General features: G+C 39.0%; 1 protein-coding gene across 3 annotated transcripts in view; it reads right to left on the bottom strand.

Annotated features, from left to right (window-relative positions):
- Nucleotides 1-23,039, bottom strand: part of Vcan (versican) — a 98,618-nt gene that overhangs the window by 43,735 nt on the left and 31,844 nt on the right. For 2 of the 3 annotated variants that reach the window (XM_057789528.1, XM_057789530.1), the window contains exons 6-7: nt 19,491-19,784; nt 10,466-13,393 (exon numbers count right to left, since the gene is read on the bottom strand). In XM_057789528.1, coding sequence (XP_057645511.1) covers nt 10,466-13,393; nt 19,491-19,784 — 3,222 coding nt within the window. The remainder of the gene's footprint in view (nt 1-10,465; nt 13,394-19,490; nt 19,785-23,039) is intronic. The other variant, XM_057789529.1, reaches the window with a different exon arrangement.

The following is a 23,039-nucleotide window of genomic DNA, read 5'->3' as shown; positions in this document are numbered from 1 at the left end:
TTAATATATAATATGCTCATTTGATAAATACCGTAGCTTTTTGTTGTCAGATGAAGTCACTGGATGTATTAGGTTTACTGTATGTTTATGGATGGTAGAGTGATTAGCATAGAAAAGCATGCTGGCATATCATGCCATGTGGGTTTTTATGTGACAAGAGCACCTAAAATCCTTAACAATGTAAATCATACTCTTTATGTTTTATGGATTCCAAGAAATTTTCCTACTAAATAGGACTTAATTAAAACAAAAAATGCAGAATGAGCGTAAAAGTTATTGTTTCCTTCTTCTTAAAGGCATGTCCTCCAAGTTGACAAGTGGCCCTTGTTCAGGTTGCGTCCCCTTACAAACAGTGTCCTTGGGTTCCTTAACATCAGTCTGAGGATGGGACAATGTTACCTACTTAGGGTTTTCAATTTGCATTTTTTCCACATTTTATTCTATCAGTATATATCTGGTTTGTCCCCACGCCTTCAACATTTCATGAACAGGGACAGAGCGTTATAAAATCTATCTACAGTATGCATAAGTGGATGAATTCTTCCCTGCCACGTGGCCTGAATTGCCATCAATAATTCCTTACAACTCATCAAATCCCATTTGATCTTCTTTGTTTATTCATTCTCCAAAATTACCCCTTCATTCCCCTTTACTGTCACCACCCCCACCACCACACATATTATTAGAGAACTGTAACAGCTATAATTATGGCAAACCAGAAAAGTTTCTTTGTGGCATACAGTGGGAGGAGGGGACACCTGTGCTATTGTCAAAGTCCTGTCTCATTGCAAAATAGTGATCTGCTCTGTTTTACACTAACAAGAACAACTTAACAGAGTGGCTGACACTCCAGGTTCTTAGAAGAATGAAGCCTTATGGAAGACGGCTTTAGTTTAGAATTTTACTCGAAGGATAATATAGCTTTTATTTAGATTTCAAGAGTCAAACCACAGAACTCTGTAGGCTGAATGTATAATCTTTTCTATGTTTATATGAGCATATTTTAACAGCTTGGCTTGACTATACTAGAACTATAGCTAATGGGTTTTTTAACGACATTTCGCACAAGGCTTTATGGCTAACTGACCTTAAACTATTCAACAAGTGTTTTTAAGGACTTCATGGCAGACATAGCACAAGACTTGCAGTCATTCTGTAACCAGACACAAAACATAGCTGCTGTGATGCATAGGCGACAGGGCAAGGATCAGATTCTCGTCAGGGAATTTTATAATTTAAGTTTAAGAGGTTTTAATTAAATGTAAGCTATTGCAATATACTCAGCAGAAATATATAAGATTGCATTTACTTTAAAATGGAATTTGTTCTAAAATAAAGAAAAAATATCAGATTTCCTCATTCCAAAAATAAATAGCCAAAACTGTGGGGTCTTGAAAGTGGCTTGCAGATCTTAAAGTGAAGAATCTTGAAATTCCTCACAAAGTTAAATTTCCAATCATATATCTATAGATTCAAATGCCAGACAGAAATAAATGTTTTCTTTGATTCACTTTCCCCCAGTTACTAATTGAAATATAACACTAAATAGCACATTAAGGGAAAATATGTGATTTATAAATCAAATTGCTTAAGATATCTAGAATCTTCAATATGTTTTAAAATTTGGAACACTACAGGCTGATTGTCCCAGCTCAATATTCTAAACAGCAATGGGGATCAAGATACAAATAGCTTCCCAAAGTTTGTAAGATGCTCATGTTCCTTCATTACTCAGGACTTGGGTAGCATGTGCTGCTTCTGGTAATACAGCAGAGATGTCAACTGGATCAAAGATGGAGAGATCACTGTGTTCTATGACCCTGGCTCCTCATGGCTTAGCTAGGATGCGGCCTGCTTGGGCCACCACTCAAGCATGTTGTCTCACCCTGAAAGCCATGATATGCAGAGTACAGTGCACATATTTTTCTCTTCACAAATTGCACACCCTGAAAGGATCATACATATATGTAAAAAATGAGGCTGATTCTGATGCTTCACTTGGAAGAGGCAGCATGTTACAGAGATGGTAAATAGGCACCATAGCTTTTCTCAGTTTCCAATAATTTTCAAACAACACAGCTTCTTCAAGTGATGACTGACTTTAGATACAGTCATCTGGCCTGAGTATACTTAAAGAGATATCACAAAATATAGGTTCTTCTTCCTTCTAAAGGGCCTAGGGGATTCTAGTACCGTTTCAAGAGAGCAAGAGATTTCTCAGACAGAATATTCAAATAATCAGAGACATTTGAGAAATTTCTAAACCGTAAAAAAGAGCTTCATAGCCAGACGGTGGTTGGTGGTGCACGCCTTTAATCCCAGCACTCGGGAGGCAGAAGACCTGTGAGTTCGAGGCCAGCCTGGTCTACAAATGCTACTTCCAGGACAGGCTCCAAAGCTACTGTCTCGAAAAAAAAAAAAAACCAACAAAAAAAAAAGAGCTTCATAAAAAGAAGCAATTAAGGCTTCAAGATGCTTCCCACTGGTAGACTGAGCATGGTCCAGGAGATAGCCCCACCCCCACAGAGGATCTGAGCAGCCCAAACTCAACTAGATAGGTTAAAGTATTAAAAGATGATAGGAATTTGGGTAAGTTGTTTGGTGGACGTGGATTTGGGAAGAGCTGGAGTGAGAATAATCAAAATACATTCCAAGTTTTCAAAAAATGTTTTCAAAAATTTTAAATACAACAAATAGGGGTTGAAGAGATCACCCAACTGTTTAGAACTGTTGTAATAAGAGTGGCAGGCTACATTCCTGGCACCTGGCCGCCTGCACGGCTAGCTTTGTATGAAATAATTACACAGAAACTGTATTCTTTTGAACACTGCTTGGCCCATTAGTTTCAGCCTCTTATTGGCTAGCTCTTACATATTGATCTAACCCATTTCTAATATTCTGTGTAACAGCACGAGCTGGTGGCTTACCAGGGAGGATCTTAACCTGCGTCTGTGTCTGGCAGGAGAATCATGGCAACTGCCTGACTCGGCTTCTTTCTCCCAGCATTCTGTTCTGTTTACTCCACCCACCTAAGGGTTGGCCTATCAAATGTGCCAAGGCAGCTTCTTTATTAATTAACCAATGAAAGCAACAGATTAGAAAGAAGTCACTCCCACACCAAGAACAAGGGTCACTCTTCCACAGGATCTGGGTTAGATTCCTAACACCTACATAGCTGCTCAAAAGCTGACTATGACTTGAGTCCCAAGGGATCCAGCACCCTCTCTGGCCTGCCTGAGTACCAGGCATGCACATGGTACATGGAGAGACATTCACACCAAACACTCAGAGTTTTTTAATAGAGCAAATAAAGACTAGTCATAAAGTGGAATATTATTATCTTTTTGCTTTAGTTTTCTAATACTCAAGACCTCTGACAAATACACATACACATGTAGAGATATAGGCATAGTCATACAGAAAGATATTACCAGATATTTTAATGCCAGAGTCAGAATAAAGAACTTAAACGTAAGTAAATCTTTGGCTACAATAAGGCAAAGGACTCTAAGAAGTAAGCATGTATAGTTTCTCTTCGATTATAGAAACCCATCCACTAATCTATAGTGTATAAAACAACTCTTCTTTGCCATTGCTAGTCTTGTTTCCAACCAACTCTTCAACCTGACCCCTTCACTGGGACATTTAAACAGCCCGAATAACTGAGCCAAATCGCTCTACTCCCTCCATTCTCTGTTGGCGTCCTCTGTACCTGCACATCTGAACCCAGTAATACCAGAGTCCTATTTCGATGCCTCTGTCATTCCTGCTTTAGACAGCATCTTAATTCCTCCATTTAACACTGTCCTTCGATTCATGAAGTTTCAGTTCAGACAGACAGACGCTGGATGGACAGTGATAAGATGATACTCAAACACAAAAAGTGGCTGTGTTTTATGTGTGGGAAATAGGTCTTAGTTACATAGTTTGTTAGTATGGATTTGTTTTGTAATTGTCCTGCAGTCTTCCAAGTGTTGGCGTCATAGTTGTGAGCCACCACAGGAACCTCATTCTCTCACCTCACTTTTCCCACTTCTGTGTCTCAGCATAAAGTCATCCTAGAAGATACAATGATTTCCTTTAAATGCATAATATGTTATCCATTTAGTTACCCTTTTGATAGTTCAGTTAGAAGAACATCTTTCTAGGGCTTTATCATCAAGGATGAAAAAGTTGTCATTGTGTTGAAATTCCTTTGAAGATTTATATATCCAACTAAAGAAACCGTCAGTCTTTGATGAACCTACAGATCAAAGACTGAGACAAAAACAATGAATCAAACCCCCAAAAAAATCTTCAGATGGTATAGATAGTCTGAATATATAGCCAGAGTCTCAATATTTTTAATCACTCACTGTCTTTACAAATCTATATAGGCATTTATGAAGACACTGAATACCAGTTTTTTTCGTTAAATATAAATGAATTGAAGAAACTTACTTGGTCAGTACGAAGAAAAAGAATTATTATAACATTAACGCATCGAAGTTCCTGTGTTTTCAGACAAAACTTAACAGGGATATATCAGAATGAGATGCACAGTTCTAAGGGACTAAAAATGGGCTTCCCGTTCATCCCATTCATCCCTCCTGCTTTGGCTTTAGTGATAATTATTCCTAGTATTTTGAAAGTACGTAGAAGTCATCGATATTTCATTCTTCTTTCTTCCTTGTTTACAAATATCAGTAGTAAGACTTGTGACAAACAGTACGTTTGCTGAGATCTGACCAGTTTCAGGGAAGAAAGTTTAAATCAGACAAGCTCCTTTCCCTCGGAATTTTCAAGTACAGTTCAGCCTGGAAAAGGCTGGAGGCAGCTTCTCCAGAGGAGCTGCTGTGTCTCAGAGCATTGAAGAATCAGGAACTTTTTGCACTACTGGTTGTTCAATACTTTGCTCAACAAAATTATTTGGGAAACATTTGAAACTACAGATTCAAAGATGAACAATATCTCAAGCCCATTTAAGAAAGGAAATAAATTGCAATGGTTACACTTCTCATCTGCAATTCAGATCAGTTGTCTGGGGGGGTTGGAATTGTGACTGCTTTATCTAGAGGTTTCTGGTCTATAGCCAAGTGCAGAGACAGTGTGGGCGAATCATGCATCAGGAGGTTTCCCTGTGCCCATCAAACTGTGTCAGGCAGTAGCATCTTGGAGGATCATCTGCTGCTTCCTCAGGTTGATTTGGTTGTGGCCCCCAGGGAATCTGACTAGTGCTCAAGAGTGGGGTGGACAGCACAGGTTTTCTGAGATGGGTTCTGAGGATCTGCCTAGCACAGACACCTCTGATCTATTTCGCATTACTCTTTAACGTGTTTATTAACACATGGCATTCTCTTTCCTATATACTCATTTACTGAGTATTCAAATTGTCTAACTAACTAAACTGTAAATCATATTGGCTTAATTCCCTAGGTACACAACAGCTGGATTGAATGAATGTCCATGGGAGGTATAAAAAGAGGAACAGAGAATTTTTACCTACTAATAGTAACACAGGCTCCCTAGAAAGCCAAGAAACGTGAGCTACTGAGAGTGAATATAGGTATTATATTGTGCTCCTGTGTGTTCCTAGAAACAAGCATTAATATCTTCATTTCTCCTTTTCTCCCTTTAGCAGTACAAACACCTTCACAGCATGTGGCTACAATAACTAAATTCTATTTTCTATGAGACATCAGGAATGCTTTTCTGATATATGAAACACGGACTCTGCAAGAGCCTACCACACACTAACTGTCTACTAATTATATGTGTGTACAGAAACGTTCAGGGCATCTAACTGACGCGATGTTTACATTTTCACAGAATTTGAAATTTTGTCTTTTTCTGCAGGGATCCTTTATATTTTAAAATCTTCTATTTAAGCTTTCTGCTATTCACAGAGAAGTACTGCACATGGCCCTGTTATTCAGAGGTAACACAGGTTGTACTATTTAATTATTTTCCCTCCACCAAATCAATTGTTTTGGGGGAAATCACAATACCTCAACACAACTGAAAACATGTATCTACCAGCTTTACTGAAACACAAATCCATACCACAATCAGCTCTCAACTAGCTAGTCACCATCACTATTCTTGGAACTCATCTGCAAATGAAGTCACTTCCTTAAACAACCATGTTTGTATATGGAAGGCAGGCTTCACTAAGAAGTATTTCTATGCGTTTCTAAAATGACCAAAATTGGCAAAGCTCCTTTAAAATATACAAATTTCAGCTTTACCTCTTTAAAATGACACTCGAGAGAACTTTGTTTTTCTCTTCCTTCTGGTCCTTTCCATTCACATCTCTGCCCTTAGCTAGCCCCTGGCTGAAAATGTTCTGAACACTATCTGGACTCCTTCACTGCACAGATGAAAGGCAGCAAAGTTGCTAAGGAAGAAGGAAGAAAGCTCTGGGTAGAAAGTTGCAATTTCCCTCACAGCAACCAAACAATATCAGGTACTACCCCTATATTTTATGAAAACATAAGGAGAGGTTAGGACCATGATGGGGACATTTAAAAGAATTCGTCCGAGACATTCTTGAGAAAAAAAATTAAGATAGCTATTGCTACCAACAGCTCTATTTTCATCCACGTAGAAGAGCTTGAGGCTGAAGGGTTCTGCTCACAAGTCCTATGAAATCAACACTACAGTGAAATTACAAAGGAGCTGTAGCTGCCGCCAAGTTAAGCTCAAAGTGGCACAACTGTAAACCAACATTTACCACGGGGAACTAAAATTTTAATATGCCCTTTCAGTCAAGAAAATTACCAAATTATAGCTCTATTTGTTTCCCTGCATGATAAATAACATGTTATCTAATGGAACAGAGATGTCAACAAGATTGAAGCAACATTGGCTTAACTGGCTTCATTTGGCATAATGAATAGAGACAACAAAGGTGCCTATTAATAAATGTATGCCTTTATATGAGCTAACGGTAGTCATAATCAGTCTTACCGAAAATGCATTTGGGGGTTCGAACCATGATCCAGTAGTTAAGAGCACAAAATGCTCTTCTAGATGACCCTGGTTCTATTCCCAGCATCCAGATAGCACTTCACACACATCTATAACTCCAGTTCCACGGGTCTGTCCTACCCCTATTGGCAGCTTCAGGCGTACAAGTGGTGCACACACAAAAGTGTAGGCAAAACAACCGTACACATAAAATAATATGATAAAAGAATTTTTTTTAAAAAAATGTTTATTTTCCCTTTAAATATTCAGCTCATTCGGGAATGAGTGCTTCTGTTTTGTTTTCAGTTATTTCTTCAATTGCCTTTTCTTCTGGGTCTGAGGCACATGGCACTCCAGATACGAGTTTGTACACTCGAACATTAACAAGACAGCCACTATGTTATTGGCAGGACTGACATGTGAAAGCATCTATAGGCCTGTTATCTGAGTCCTAACCTGATGTTGGCACTAAAAACCTGTACATTCCAAATTATTCCTTGACTTAAAGAAGCTGCTCCATTTGAGCTCTGTTTCTTTGTTTCTGTTTGTTTAACATCTGCAGTTCTGATCCACTAACTTGCAACATTTCAGGTAATTTTCCCTGGTAGTCTTTACAAACCACAAAAGAAAACAACAGCAAAAACCCAGACATAACTGAAGAAACTCTCCCCATACTGTCGTATCCTGCAGCCTTCAAACACGTTTACAAAGAAAGTCTTTTAATAATTTTCTCATGTGCAGGTGTGCAAATTACTCCTGAAATAGACAAGTTTTCAGCACCCCTGCACCACTTTTAACCACACCCCACAGCGTTTTTCAGCTCATAAAACCTTTATAAGCTGCGAAGTTCCTTCAGGTTTTTAAACTGTTAACCACACTTGCCCTCCAGCAGCAGAACCTACAGTGACATTAGCATCCATCTGAGTGTATGATGTAAGCGGGCATTGAGTAGCGTGTCTGGTTTCATGGTATTTCATAAAAGTCAAGTTTTATATCACTCTCTGAGTGCAGAAAAAAATTATAAATGTCTTGGTTTGGAGTAGCTTGGGTGGCATTTTTACTTACTTGGATACATAGTATATGTGAAGGTCAATTTTACTCTAGGGAATAGGTTTATACAATGGCACCTATGCATTGAGGATTTTCCAGTCAGAAACATAAAACTGCTGCCTTTCAGGCTTCCCTCATTAACACACCTGCCTTAGAATTTAACTAAACATCTGGGTGCCGGTTTTCATGAGCAAAGTTCAAAATACTGGGGAAAATTAAATTATTGTTGGAAAACTAACAAAATTTGTTAACTGAGTAGTTGCGTCTAAGTATTTGGGTCTCACTGCCTTCTGAAAATAACAAACCATGCTGCTGTTTTTAAGAATGAAAGTCTAGAACACATAAAACCAGGTGAAGGAGAGCCTACTCCAGTATTCCATGCCCCTCCCAACACGCGCATACTGCAATTCTCTGCCTGATGGAAATGGCCAGATCTTTCACAAGTTTCTCAGAATGTACTGTAAGTATAGCCCTAGGTTTTAGCAGTGGAGAAAAGAAAGCAGCTATGCAGGTCCTGCCAATTGGGAACTAGGGGGTGCCTATAAATGCGCAGCTATGCGGGTCCAGTAGAATGGGGACAAGGGGATGCATATAAATACGCAGCTATGCGGGTGCTGCCAAATGGAAATGGGGATGCATATAAACGCACAGCTGTGCGGACCTTCAGAAGTTGCTCTTGCACTGGCAGACTCTCCACGTGAGCTGCCACTTATGAGGTTAGTGTGTTTGTTTTTCACCTGATAATTGCCAACCTTGGGAAATGGGAGTGGGATGGGTTCAAGTTTCAGCCTTTTTTCCATTTTGTAGTTTGATTACCCTAAACTGAATGTACAATTTTCCATTCAGAAGAGCCAGTAGGAGCCATATATTTATATTTTCATAATATTTCTTACAGTTTCATATGGTTTCATACTATTTGATACAACTTAGTATGTCCCTATGAAGAGAGCAAGATGAATTAAGAAGATATATACTTAATTGGTATGTACTTTACACATTCTGAAAGCAAAGGTTGATACCAAGCTTCTCTATACCCCCTCCCCATCCCATTTTGAACTCCAGTTTTGAGAGATGTAGCAGTCAGGTAGAAGATGGGAATTGACTTATGATTCACAAAATGTAGTATCGGGAACAAAAACAACAACAACAAAACAACCAAAGAAGGCATACTTCATTTCGGGCCTCTAAAATGCTATGCTGGAAGAGAGGACTTTAGTAATGCAGGGCTGTGTAGCCTACTAATCGAGCCATTATATTTCCGTACCAAGAAAATGCTGAAGCGGAGACAATAGAAGCCACGAAGTGTCTATCTACAGCACTGGATACTGCCTGAATGGATGCTACTGTTACCTGTTCGTTTTCACCGGGTGTACTCCTGATCATGCTAATGAAAATGCCACCTCTCTTCCGTATGACACCCAGCAAGGCGTAACCCAATACCAAGAAAGAAACTGATCAACAAGCATCCTTCCCATAGGGCTTCTCCGAACCAGGTCACAGAAAAGTGAACATTTATTCATTTAATTCTTATATTCAAATTTGAACCAAGCAATTTAAGAAAACCAGTAGACTTGAGCTCTAAATTTAAAGGACACAAACATGGAACAGTACGACAGACTGCCTGTGCTATGTAGTCGCAAGTCGGTTTCTCCAACTTAACATGATGGTGCACTCTCACTTCCAGGGAAGACTAAGACGTGTTTGACCATGACAACTGCAAGTGTCAACCAGGGCAGATAAACCGCTTTTAGAGGAGACAATGAAATCACAATACAGACATCATGAGCTGAGTTTTAGGAAGAAAAGATAACGTTCACAAATCCACCTTCTAAAAGTTACCCTTGTTAACGATTCCAAGCAGTTTCTAGAACTTAGCTAGATTGTGTTGGTTCTCAGCAGTTCAAGCTGCATTTTAGAAATATCCTGAAAACAGTCAACATCTTGAAAATGTTAAATTCGCATCAAAATAGACCAATTACCCATTCCACCACGTATGTGTGACAAACCTGCAAAATCCTAGAAGAGAAAAAAACAAAACAAACCTTTAGGATCTTTCAGTCAGCCCTAGGGATGGATGTGCAAAGTCATTTAGCCGTTTACACGTGAGTGCTAGGGGTTAATGGCTGCAGACCAATGGAATGTTAGCACAGTCTAGTGCTACACTTGAGTAGTAAGGTATGGAAAGACATTGAAATTAAAACACTCGCTTCTGCGCGGTCTGAAGTGATGCAACAGTGATGAAGTGGTTGTATTAGATGACAAAGCAGGGCTTCTTACGACTTGCAAAATAAAACTGTGGCTAACATTCTTCCCAACGCTTTAACATAGCCTTCCAATTCTTGTACAGCTGCATGAAGCTAACACATTTTTGACACTCCAGTTATCAGCGCCTAATGGCGGCATTTGTTACGGTGGTTATTTTAACTTTCAAGATAAAATGCTGATTGCCTTGAAAGCAAAGACTTACCTGTCTTGTTTTCTCTGACCTCAATAATATAAACATTTATGTCAGGGCGGGATTTTGTCCCTGTTGGGGCTGGTGAAGTAGACAATGCCTGAGGTTTGGAGGTTGTTTTCCTTCCCACAGTGGGTGGTCTTGTTGGCTGTGTTACCCAAGGCTTTGAGGTCACGTGATCCTCTTGGTCAATGTCAGTTTCTGGTTCCTTAGCTATGATATCAGTGAGAGTTGTGGGAGGGGGTTGCGTTACAGATTCTTTACGAAGTATAATGTCACCTGTGGTTTTCTCAGTGGGCTCCTCCACGTCAGGCAGTTCTGCAGGGAATGAAGAGGGCCTGGAGGGTGACGTTCTGTGAAGGCTGTCTATCGAAGGGAAGGCACTGGGATCACTTGGAACTATTGGAAATTCTGGGAGTTCGGTGGCTCCGGGTCTTTCAAATAATCCTGAGCCCAAATCTGTATCATCTAGGGATGGCGTTTTGCCTTCCTCAGTAGGTTCCTGCATAAGCTGTGTGACTTGAGTACTAAGAGGCCTCAGCGTTGAGGCAATTTCTGTCAGACTACTACCTTCTGCTTCATACTTTAATTCCGGCTCTGGGCTTGAAACTTCCTTTGGCCTAATGGTTGATACTAGGGGCACCACTGTCTCCATTTCCACTTTGGGCTGCATTATTGTACCGGGTGGATAAGATGTACCATGCTCAGTTGTTCCAGCTGGAGTAGTTTCTAAACCGGGGACTCTCTCCAAACCTGTCGTCCATGTGTCTTCAGAGACAGTATATGCTGATCCCTCCCCCTCTTCTTTAAATGCCACTGTCTCCTTGGTCATGACTGCAGTAGAACGGAGAACAGGAAAGGAGCTCTCTACTGTCTGCAGTTCTTCCAGGCTTTCTCCCTGTGTGGTTTCTGCTGTTCTCAAAGCCTCAGGAGGCGTGGTGGCTTCTAGGTGAGTCTGTTCAACGATATCTTGATCGGATTTGCCTAGAACCTCATATTCTAGGGGAACAGAAGACTCCAACACACTCCATTCTGTCTTGGGAATTACAGAAAGAGGACTGGTGTGGGACTTGTCTACATAAGTAGTGGGCTCCGGGGTGCTGCTGTAATTAACAAAGGCCAATCCTTCAACATAGGAGGTGTGTGCAAATGGGGGGAGAGTAAACAGTGGCTTGGAGGCGTCTGCATCTTCACCCCAAGCACTTCCTTCCGCAATTGCAGTGATGAATTGGTCCTCTGTGCTTGTGGTGGGAAGCACCCCGTCTTCAGTTGTAGACTCTCTCAAAGTTGACACATCGGCACTACCAACTGACGGAGCTGGCTGAAAAGGAACTGTGAATTCTCCCGATGGGAAATCTTCCTCGGAAACCTTTTCTGATGGTTTTTGAGTACTATCTGGGAAAAGAGTATATTGGTCTCCTACATCTGGAAAACTTGGGGTTTCTTTAGCCTTTCCCTTTGTTCCTACCGTGCTAAGTAAGACAGGAGGCAATGTTGTAGAGCGGGCAAGCTCTGTTGAGGATAAAGGCTTTGAAGTTAAATTATCTTCTTCCCATGACCATTTTGATACTGTGACCACTTCCACATTCAAAGTACTGTGGGTCAAATGGGCTGCTGTAACGTCTGGGGCGGGCTTTGTCGCATCTGTGTCTAATCTAGTCAGAGTTGCCATTTCTTCTACATCTCTGGCTTCTGTTGGCTTCACGCTTAACTTTCCAGTTGTCAACGCTGGGGAAACAGATTCTTCAACTGAAGGTTCTGTAAAATGAATTTGTTCTGAGGGAGACGTAAAGAGCTTCATCCCAGACGAGCCTTCTTCTGTTATCGCTATAAATGGATCATTGGTGATCTTTTCTTGTATCTCATTAACTGTGTACACTTCCTGTTTTAGCTCTGGTCTTGGTGTTTCTGTTCTTTCTCTTCCTTCTGTCACTTCTGTTTGCAACGAAGGATAAACAACTGTGGATATTCCCTCTGCTGATACCATGTCACCAGAAAAGGGAGACAACTCTCCTTCTGTAAGATGCTCTGATGGCGAAGGGGTTGTAGGCTGTGATTGACCAAAAGGATCTTCAGTCACTTTGTCATTAGTTTTTGGTTCTTTCTCTTTATCTCTGAGTGATCCATCTATGTCAAGCGTAGTTAAAGGTGAAACAACTGTTGACGTTGCAATGGACTCTAAGTCCCCTGGCTGGGAGTAGGTAGTGTCTTCTGATGTCTTTGATACCGTGACGACCTCGCGTATTTGGCTGAAGTCCTGGGTGCTCTGACCAGACCTAACTGTCAGTGTTCTGTCTCCACTCTTACCTTCTCTCGAGGTAAATCCATACTGACTTGTGGTCACCACTTCAGGAGTGGTGTCTACTGTTGACATTTCAGTTTTCTGTTCCGGGGTCACTTCTGTGGATTCCAATGTCGCTTCAGATGCTGGTAATTCCTTGGAAAAAATGTGCTTTGTGATTTCTGTGGATGTCACTAATGGGGCCACTTCTATTTGTTCAATCTGTGTCACTGATTCATGTGTTTGCATATCTTCTGTAATTCCATCCTGTGAGCCAGAAGCATGCTGGGAGATGACAGTTGTACTTTGGAGTCCTTCCTTCTTAATTTCAGATATATCTGGCTTCCCGAGTGGTTCTGGCCCAGAAGGCGAATAGTCATCGACATCCCAGTGGTTCTTGGTACTCCCAGCAGGTATGGGTGACTCTGTGGCTAATCTGTCTGTGATAGCCTGAGACTGGACTACAGATTTCTGTTCAAAATTGACTATATTTCCTGCAGGAGGGAAGTATGTGGTAATGATAGGTAATTCGGTGACTAACGGAAAGATTGGTGTAGCTCTGTCAGGTACCATGTGTGGTTCTTTGGATAAACTGGGTGATGCAGTTTCTGCGAGGATATTCGTTTCAATGGTGGTTGCCTCTGATATATTCTGTTTAGCTAAAAAATAATTTCAAAGAATTAATTAGACAAGTCACTAATATGGAATTGCATGACCAGTGTTTTAAGTGGACCAAGTGATCTCTGATACAAAGGAGTCTAAAATCTAAACTTGAAATTAATGCAAAAGAAGATAAGTGATCACTTAATGAATAATCATAAACTGGTAAGTTGTACTGTATTGCAAATGTTATTATACTTGATTGAACAAATAATCGTTCTCACAAAAGTAAATGAACATCTTGTGTTTTAAGATAAGTGGATGCCAAAAAGCTACTAACACAGAATTTTCATAAATGGTTATCTGTAATGAGCTACAGTAGCACCACAAAACTTAGAAGGAGAACTTGGCTTTGTTATCTGGGGACGGATGTCCCCTGCGGCTTAGCTTTCTCCAAATATTGCCTTCTTTTCAAGCTGCAAAGTGTCTCAGGGGACAGGGAGTGTTTCAGACTGCAAAACAACAGAAAGCCACATCAAATGGAACCACGTGACACATAAACCATGGCATTGTCCATAATGTGTAGACTTTCATAAAAACAGGATATTAAACTTTTAATACCCGCTCTTCATTTGGTTCCAGGTGTTGGACATTTGACTTCATCTTCCTTTCAACTCTGGAGGCGTGCTGCCAGAAGACCATACAGCAAATCTGGCAGAGGCTGGTTTGGCATTTGCTGTAGTCCTACTGTTTGCTGAGCACATCTGCACACTGTGTTTGTATTTATCCTGGGCCTTGGTTTCAGTCTTACATTAGCATGAAACACAAATATAGGAAATAAAGCAGCTACAAGATAATCTTCAGCCTGTCACTACAAATTCCTGGGGGGGCGGGATCATCACAGAGTGAGCACATGCTACATAAAGTACACTTGTCATTATAAAAGGCTACTTTATAATGGCTACAGGCTTATCGAGAATGACTGAGTTAAGGAAATTTAAGCTGTATATAAAAATGACAATGTTATAAATAAAAGTACTTCTCAACACAGGAAATGGAGCATCTTAGTGTACAAAGACTGTTTTTCAAAAGAATCAGTACTTTTTAAAATCAAAAATGAGTTGCCAGTGAATTTACAGGGAACTGTCGCGAGGAACTCACGTCCGCCATCTTGATACATTCTATGATGTGAAGTGGCCATGTATTTAAGGCTGGTCCTCTCTATTAGAAACTGTTGCCTCAGGAAACTCTAAGGACTGGATCTTACCCCAAAAAGAACCACTGAGAATCAAAATTGGCTGCCTTTTAAAACCTTCACATGTTCTGTCAGAATTCCATGATAAGCTAATACGATTTTATCCTAAATCTGAACAAGGCTATAAGTACTAATTTGGGAGAGGGGCTGGAATTTGTTATTAGCGCTTAATATTCTCCAAACCATTTTAAAAGTCCAAATACATCAGTGTTCTGGTGAAAATGTGGTGTTCCTTTACACTATAACATATGTTCTTTAAAAATCCATTCGTGCTTATCCTTTTATACTTAAAAAGAAATTAACCCAAAAGAATACTGGGACGTTGAAAAGAGTGTTGTATGAACTCCCCCCTCTTTTTTTTTTAAAACAAAAAATAGCAATAAGCTGCTTCTGCATTTATTTCCTGGCACAAACATTAGTCAATTTTGATTGACAAGAACAACTTAAAGGCCTAAAATGTGTCGACTAGTTTTCTTTTAATTGAATTCTCTATCCTCTGAAATTCCATCACGGTTACCTCACTTAACTGCCAGATTTCATGTTTGTCTTATAACTGCATTCTTTAGGGAAATAGTAAAAAATATGTATGGAAAATGTTCCCATGGAAACATAATACAAACTCTTAGGCACTTTCATATTAGAGAAAATTCAATCATATTATTATTAATAACAGCAGAATTGTAATTTTACTTTTCCCCTCAGAGCATTTTTCATGGCCAATGAAATTAACTTAGGAGAAGGTGGCATCAAACTGGGTCCAAGTGAAAGTCTGTGGATCTGGTCCTCCTGTTCAATCTAGCAACTCTCCATTTAATCCTAAGGAAATATTTTTATAGCATTTTAAAAATGGACTCAGATTTTTTAAATCAAATAAGCACATGTCATTGTCAATTATGACTAATTTTCTGTCTCTCTCCTCTAGCCTCGCTGCACAGTAAGGTGAGACCATTGAGTCTCGCTGTGCCTGTCTTACAAAAGCCAGGATTTATGCGACTTTGTTTTCAGGGGGAAAGGAGGGTTTAATAATTTTAGAGTCCTATTTAAGAAAGTCTGCTTACAATTAAGTTAATTAATTCTATGACTTGAAATGCAAAACCTCAGACTTCCTTTTGGGGTTGGGTGACTTTTCTCATCAACCTAACAGCTGACTGCCATCAAAACTCAGTGTATCTGATAATGTGTGCCACTTGCTTCAGCCATCCCAAAAAAAAAAGGGAAACAATCTTTTAGAACACCATCTACAAAGAAATAGCCTACAAATAAAACCATTGCTTACTTTACTGACCATTATTCTAAGGAGAAGAATACAATTCTAGACTGTTGTACGAGTATCCCCTCCCTTAGTTTCATTCACATTAGACACTTGGATTTTGAAAAACTTCTATTTTTTTTTTCAATGCCATTATTGAGGAAGCCAACAAAAATCAGCATGCTTTCTTTCCCACAGATACTCCCTTGCAATCTTTGCAGCTGTCTGCCACACAGATGTTTCACATCAGCACGCTATGGTGTTCTACATCCTATGGACTACCTTCTCCGTGCTTCTTCTATCATGACACATGAGGCAGACTTTCCTAACACAATGGAAACCCGTATCACCAGCATAGTGACCTGTTTAGCTCCTACACGATCTACGTTTTAGAGAAATGGCCGACGCTGACTCGAGTCTTTTATATGGGAACCGTGTGTGAGTGTAAACACGGGGACACGGGACAAGAGCAGTCAGTGGGTGTTCCACAGTGCGACTAGAAGGTCACATGTGAGGAACGTGTCATGTTGATACAGTAGGATTCAATTTATCTGCCAGTTTAAAGTTCTACAAGTGGTTGGATGGTAAATTGAGTCACTCAATAAGCAGGAAACATTGTGAAATACAAAATAAGAACTATTCCATTTGGTACCTAATGGCATAGAGTTGTTTAGACGTGATCATAGATTAGAATAGCCTAATTATAAACATGAAAGCATATGAAGTGTGGGGAACCAATTGAACCTGCTCTAGACTCTAGTTCCAAATCTAATGAGAGAAGGAGAAACAAGAAGAACAAAACCAGATCAAATGGTAACTAGAAGTTTAGACATTATAACTGTCATCAGTGGAATTGTTCAAGTTGGAGGAGATGTAGAGAGACAACCAAGGAACTATCTTCAATAGAAATGCTGCTTTTTAAAATTTGATCAACAACTTTTAAAAAAAAAAGAATAGCCCAAATTCTGATGTTCAAATTTTAATTAAAAACAAACTAAGAGTTAAAACTAAAGAATATTAGAATGATGTTTTTAGGAAATGTGGCATTTTCCCTCTCGTGGAGATCCTTAATGACATGCATCAGGAAATTTTCAAAAGTCTTCAAGTATTTTGATTCATTTAAATTTGGAGATATTTCACATGAAATTTCAAAACTCTGCACTAAATTCTTTCATAAAATGTTTTTAATCCTGAAGCCAAAGAAAATTAGGAAGTAGACAGTTTTTATCACAGAAAAGGTTAGAAAGGTTATTTTTAAAAGGCATTTAGTTGCCTGTTTTTCAAATCTATTTGACCAGCTAATTTCTATCTGCACATTATCAGCTATTATATGTGTGCTATTAACTGCCTTTATAAGGAAAAGGAATTAGAACAAAATAAGATTTGAACTATCTATTTACTAAGCGGCCTGAAAACCCACTTTCTATGTTTGACAAAACCAGTGCTTTACAGCGTGCAAACATCTCTTCTTCAACTTAACAAGACAGCTGCACAACACAGTCACCACTTCAAGGGCTGCAGAGGAGGGCATGCTTGGTGACCACGGGACTACACAGAAAAATTGGGTATCAGACAAATCATCTGGCAATAATTTCAATCTTATATACCTATTAAAAAGAAGTATCGTAAAATGCACTAGAAGCTGGAAGAAGCTGCTGCCACTGCCACTTTCTAACTTCTTCTGTGATCAACAAACTAGGAAAGACAGTCTTAAGGACAGAAGAAATGAACAAAAATCTGTACTTCAGTTTACATAGGGGATTTATTACTGAATTTATTCCAAAATTCTATATATGTAAATGAATAGAAAAAATAAATATCAACCACTTTTGTATTTAATCTAAGTTAAATTAGATTAAATATCTAATTTAACGTGGCCAACCTATTTAAATCTAAGGGCTTTTCTTTTTATGTATCCATGTAAATTTATTTAGATAAGCATTTAAAATCTGCCAGGATAAATTCTTTAATGATACTCTCTATGGCTACAGATAAGCATGGGTTTCCATTTTACCCTCAAGGAAGAAATGTGGTTTTATTTCCTGTTGTTAATTTTATGCAGTGCAGGAAAAACTAGTGAAGTTCAATAGTCAGAGTAACCCCTCTATTCCCCCTTTAGAACTTTTCCAGTCCCATCCCTTTCTCACCATCAGTCCAAGACTATTCCTTCATCACATCAGTAACTTAAGGGGAAAGTCATTTTATAACCTGATTTTTATGAATATCATTGATGACAGAATTTGGCATAAATGAATATGCATGCTGTATATGCATACGTGCATATATGACTACATTTAAGATAAGACTTTTTCATTTTAATTGTTGTTTTTTTAAAAAAAAAAATTATGGAAAACTTTGGTTTTAGTTTCAATGCCTGGGAAGAAAAGCTAACATTTGCTAGGCCTTTCATGGATCAGCCAGCTTGAATTAAGCTAATACACAACATATGGCTATAACAGAGGCGCAAGTCTGAAGCTGAGATTTAGGCAGAGGCAGCCTAGTGGGGAGACAGAAGTCTGTGAACGAAACCTTTCCACTCTTCTATCAGTCAAGGGATCCAATCCTTTTCCGACACCCTGCTTGGGCTCATGGCTCTGTCTTTTTCTCCCTAAAAAATGCCTGCATATTTCACTCTAGAAACCAATTAGTAACCAACTAGTATATTTTCTAATTGTTTTAGTTACCTATTACTCCAACAAGAAGAATTAGTAAGCTAGTTCCAAACACTCCCTGTCTTATAGATATTTAATTACTATATTCGTCAATGTCGAACTCTCACCAGGTTACTAGAATATCTAAACTATGTTATTTAGCTGACATAATACAAACCCTAGAGTAAATATCACCATAAAAGTTTTAACTAGTTATTGTTTAGTTAAGCACTCTATAATTTTCATACTACTAAATGTGGTTAATGTTTAAAAGTAATTTAAGGATATCTAAAAATCAAAACATGCATAGCATGAATGCTATTTAAAAATTAATTTTAAAAGGTAAACTTAACTAAGTGTAGCTAATTAATGCTACATGTTGCAAAGAGTCTATATTGTACTTTAATTAATTAAAAGCAAAAATAATCACTAAAAGATACATATTCCGTTACTCAAAGCTAAATGAGATGTATGAATTATATTGATTATTTGATCGTATTGTTCATTTTTAGGTATGAATTGAACATAATTATTTTAAATTTCAGCAAAAATAATACTCACCTGTAGTCACTTAAATTTAAACTGCCGGCTTTTTCTGGTGAGAATGATATCAAAGGCAACATAAACAGAACTCAAATGCTTAACTCAGATTCTGTTGGCTTAACATAGTTATACCAACAGTGAGACTGAATGTAAAGGCCTCAGTTAATAGGAAATGAGAATCTAGGTTGTGTTCTGTGATGTTTGGTAAAGCAGGGTGCAGTGAAGACTCTAATCTGGCATTCCCATCCTCCTCCAGAACAAACCACTTGCCACACTCCCTGTCTTGTTTTAACCATTGTTCTGATATCAAGTTTGTTGCGTCTAAGTCACTAAACTATTTCTAATCCATGCACACCGTACAGGATTCAGAATCCATCCCAACATCTACTTGAACCTTAATGAATATCTTTGCTGCAGCTTTTAAATCTCTATTTTTAAGAAAGATATCAAACACTTACGTTTAAAGCAGTAGGCATCAAATCTGCTATCAGGGGAAGGGAAGCATGTCTGGTTCTCAAAACGATACAGGGTTCTCACCCCAAGGAGACCGCCTCCACACTGGGCCCTGGCCACAGTCACAGGGTGCCGTACACTGGCATCCGACAGCCACCCGTAATCGCATTGGTCAAAGCCGTTTCTCCAAGCTGCGTGCAGCTCCCCAACAGTTGCCAGCCTGGCATCCTGGTTCTCACACTCTTCTTCAGCCTCCTCAAAGGTGAACTTATTGGGAGCAGTGATGTGAAACACGTCACCTGGAGCAAGAAGAAGGAGAAAAAAACTTTAGGTTTACTACTCATTCTGTTCCTGTTTTGATAAATGTAGAGGGGATGTGTGAGTCTTTGTGCAGTAAGGAGGAAGCTTCTTATACGATAAAGCAAGTAGAAACAGAGTTACTTCAATAAAGCTATTATTACCATATAATAAAAATAATACATCACACAAATTTAATTCTACGTAAGTGTTTGTGTATGTATGTGTGTGGATGAGTATATGTGTGTCTGTATATCTACATATATTTCCTTCCAAAAGGTTGATGAAGCATTCACTTGCTAATAACATTTGATAAATCATTAAGAACGAGACCTTTCCAAGTGACTCTTCAACATCCTGTTCAAAGAACCCTAAGATTAGTCAGTAGTTCTCTGACTCCCTCTTCCCTCGTATTACTACTGCTGAAACAGTTTAATCCAGACCAGACTCCTGGACAAGAAAAGTCCCTGGAAATCTGATTTGGAAAAGAATAGAAGCAGGGAGAATTAAAGGACTCTTCGTTGCCTTGTATCCCTGACTCAGTATTGCTGTGACAAATTTGCAGGTCACAGTCGTTCAGCAACGCGAGGCCAAGTATGTGCCACTGAACAGTTAAAGGGACCACAGCCTCTATGGGGGAAATCTTTCCCTGCTCACTTTCTTCTTACTTGCTCTACCCAGAGAAGAAGACAGATACTCTAATTTTCACAAAATCACCAGAAATGTCAGCAGGGTTTCTGGCGAGATCAATATGCTCTACTACCTGCTGATCGATTAGCAAGCAAATCCTGAACACTTGCTGTGCTCATCACTGGATCCAATGAGCAAAGGCAACTGCTCATTTTCGTCATCATATTGCGATATAATTCTGGAAATTTGAGCCGTTAAACCTGTATTTTTATTTGGGCAACCAGTGTCAACAATTTTTTTCAGAATAATTTGACTCAATTTAAATGATGCTTTTAAGATATAAGCACAAATGGCTCAAAGTCAGACGAAACATTGAAGAACACCTAAATAAATTTAACTTTAAAAGGAAGGAGTAACATTGAGATGCAGAGGAGGCTAAAATTTTAACAAGCCAGTATTGCAGAAGCCGGTCCCTGTTTCTATAACTCAGAGGCGATGTCTAACTCTGTACATTATAAGACAATAAGGACACAGAGTTCTTAGGATGTCAATTCACAGTCTACAGTAGATTTAAGCCAGATGGAACAAGCCAACTGCTTAAAACAAATGGGGCCATTAGTCTAAGTATGTTATAGTTTTATGAGAAAAAAATTAGTCATAGGAAAAAATGGCCAATATATATATATATATATATATATATATATATACCAGCTTTTCTTCCTATAAATCCAAAATTTATACGAGAAAAAGAAAACAAAATTCATACTAAGAGCTGTGGGATAAAGAGGAAGAAAATTATTTGGTGGGGGGGGTTAAGAATAAGTTTATTTATTATAGTCTTTAGACCGACAAACAGTAACAACAGTAATCTTAAATCGAAAAATGCACATAAAGAGCATCTTCTGCCTCCCTACTCCTCAGTGCCAACCCCTCCTCCTGCAGTGCCAACCCCTCCTCCTGCAGTGCCAACCCCTCCTCCTGCAGTGCCAACCCCTCCTCCTGCAGTGCCAACCCCTCCTCCTGCAGTGCCAACCCCTACTCCCATCAGTTTTAAACACATCAAAAAGCTTTCTACCAGTTACACAGGGTGCACTCAACAATATGTATTAAATAAATGACATTTCTTGTTCTTGTTAGAAATAGTGTCTTTCTCCATGCTCCTCAAGAAACATATTAAATAAAATTAATTCTGGTGCCACCTGGGACACTCACTGAATTTCATCAATAGACTTGGCACAAAGCAACTTGGGAAGACTGGAGGGAGATGTCCCCCTGAGCAGCCTCACTTTCCTCAGTATCACCCCTGGCTTGGCCTGGAATGGATGCACATTTAGGGAGGACATGCCCACATCTGTCCCTCAAAGTCAGAACACATGGGTTTGTTGGCGCAGCTGACATCACTCTGGGCATCTCAGTTCCTGCATTGTTGACACTCTGTTCTGAAAACACTACTCTTCCCTGAGACCATCAAGATTGAGTTGCCAGTCAGCTGAAGCAAAGAATCCCAGTCATTAAGGACAGCTCCACTTCTACAAACAGAACCAGAGAAATGACTAATACGCAACCATGACCCCAGGATAACTAGATACCACTTTTAAAGGTCAAACATGGCTGGTATTAAAATGAATAAAGATTTAGTTATTGCCAAACTGGTTAGAAGGGGAAATGCCATTTTTACTCAGCAATCAAGAACTATGTACTAAATTTTCTGTGTCAGAATTAACATCAAATTTAACCTTACATCAGTGATTTAACTCATTTGCAGGATATGACTTCCCTTTTCTCTGTAATATCAGAGAATGATTTTACTAGTTGAACTTCTGTGGTCCCAAGACTAATTAATTTCCTCTTTGTTTATCTGTAGGACATTTCCAAACTTGCACGGTTTAATTTCATTTACATTACATTTTATATGTATTTTTATTTCATTTATATGTATGTATGTATATGTGTCTCTCTGTGTGTATGTTCTCTCAGAAGCCCAAAGATGTCAGAGTCCCTGAAGCTAGAGATACCAGCTGTAAGCGAGGCAATGTGAGTTCTAGGAGCTAAATCTGGTCCTCTGTAAGAACACCAAGTACTCTTAAACACTAAGCCATCTTTCTAGCCCCCAATATTGTGAATACTTAAAAAAACTGAAAAAAGTTACAGAGCATATCATGTCACTTGGATGAAAGTGGAATATTTAACAAGATTGTTTGAGGTTATTTTAAGGCAAGGATAGAAAAAAAATATTCATAAAGGTAAAATGTAGTCACTCACCCTCTATGGTATAGTTGTTATTTTGGAGTAATAGGAAAAAGGAAAGAAAACATATTAACTCTAACTCTGCTTCAAAATTAAGGACATAAGCCTTCCTACACCATAGTATTTTTAGTAAAAACATTACCTCTGCTCATCTCAAAGCCCTAATGATATAACAAAGCCTGCCTCAAACAACTGTATTATTGTGCTTTAGTATTCTGCAATCGCGGTTAAGGTTCAGCCCAGAGCCACCACACTGCCTACACAAGGAAAGCCACACCTCCTCTGTCACCGAATATCCAAGCAGGACATTTGTCCATGGGTTCATCTCCTGAAATATTCTGGAAATTTTTGCTCCAAGGACACGTAGTTCAATGAAATAG

Source organism: Chionomys nivalis, chromosome 15 (assembly GCF_950005125.1).
Source record: "Chionomys nivalis chromosome 15, mChiNiv1.1, whole genome shotgun sequence".
NCBI classification, from domain to species: Eukaryota; Metazoa; Chordata; class Mammalia; order Rodentia; family Cricetidae; genus Chionomys; species Chionomys nivalis.
This window is presented reverse-complemented; position numbering and strand designations above follow the sequence as displayed.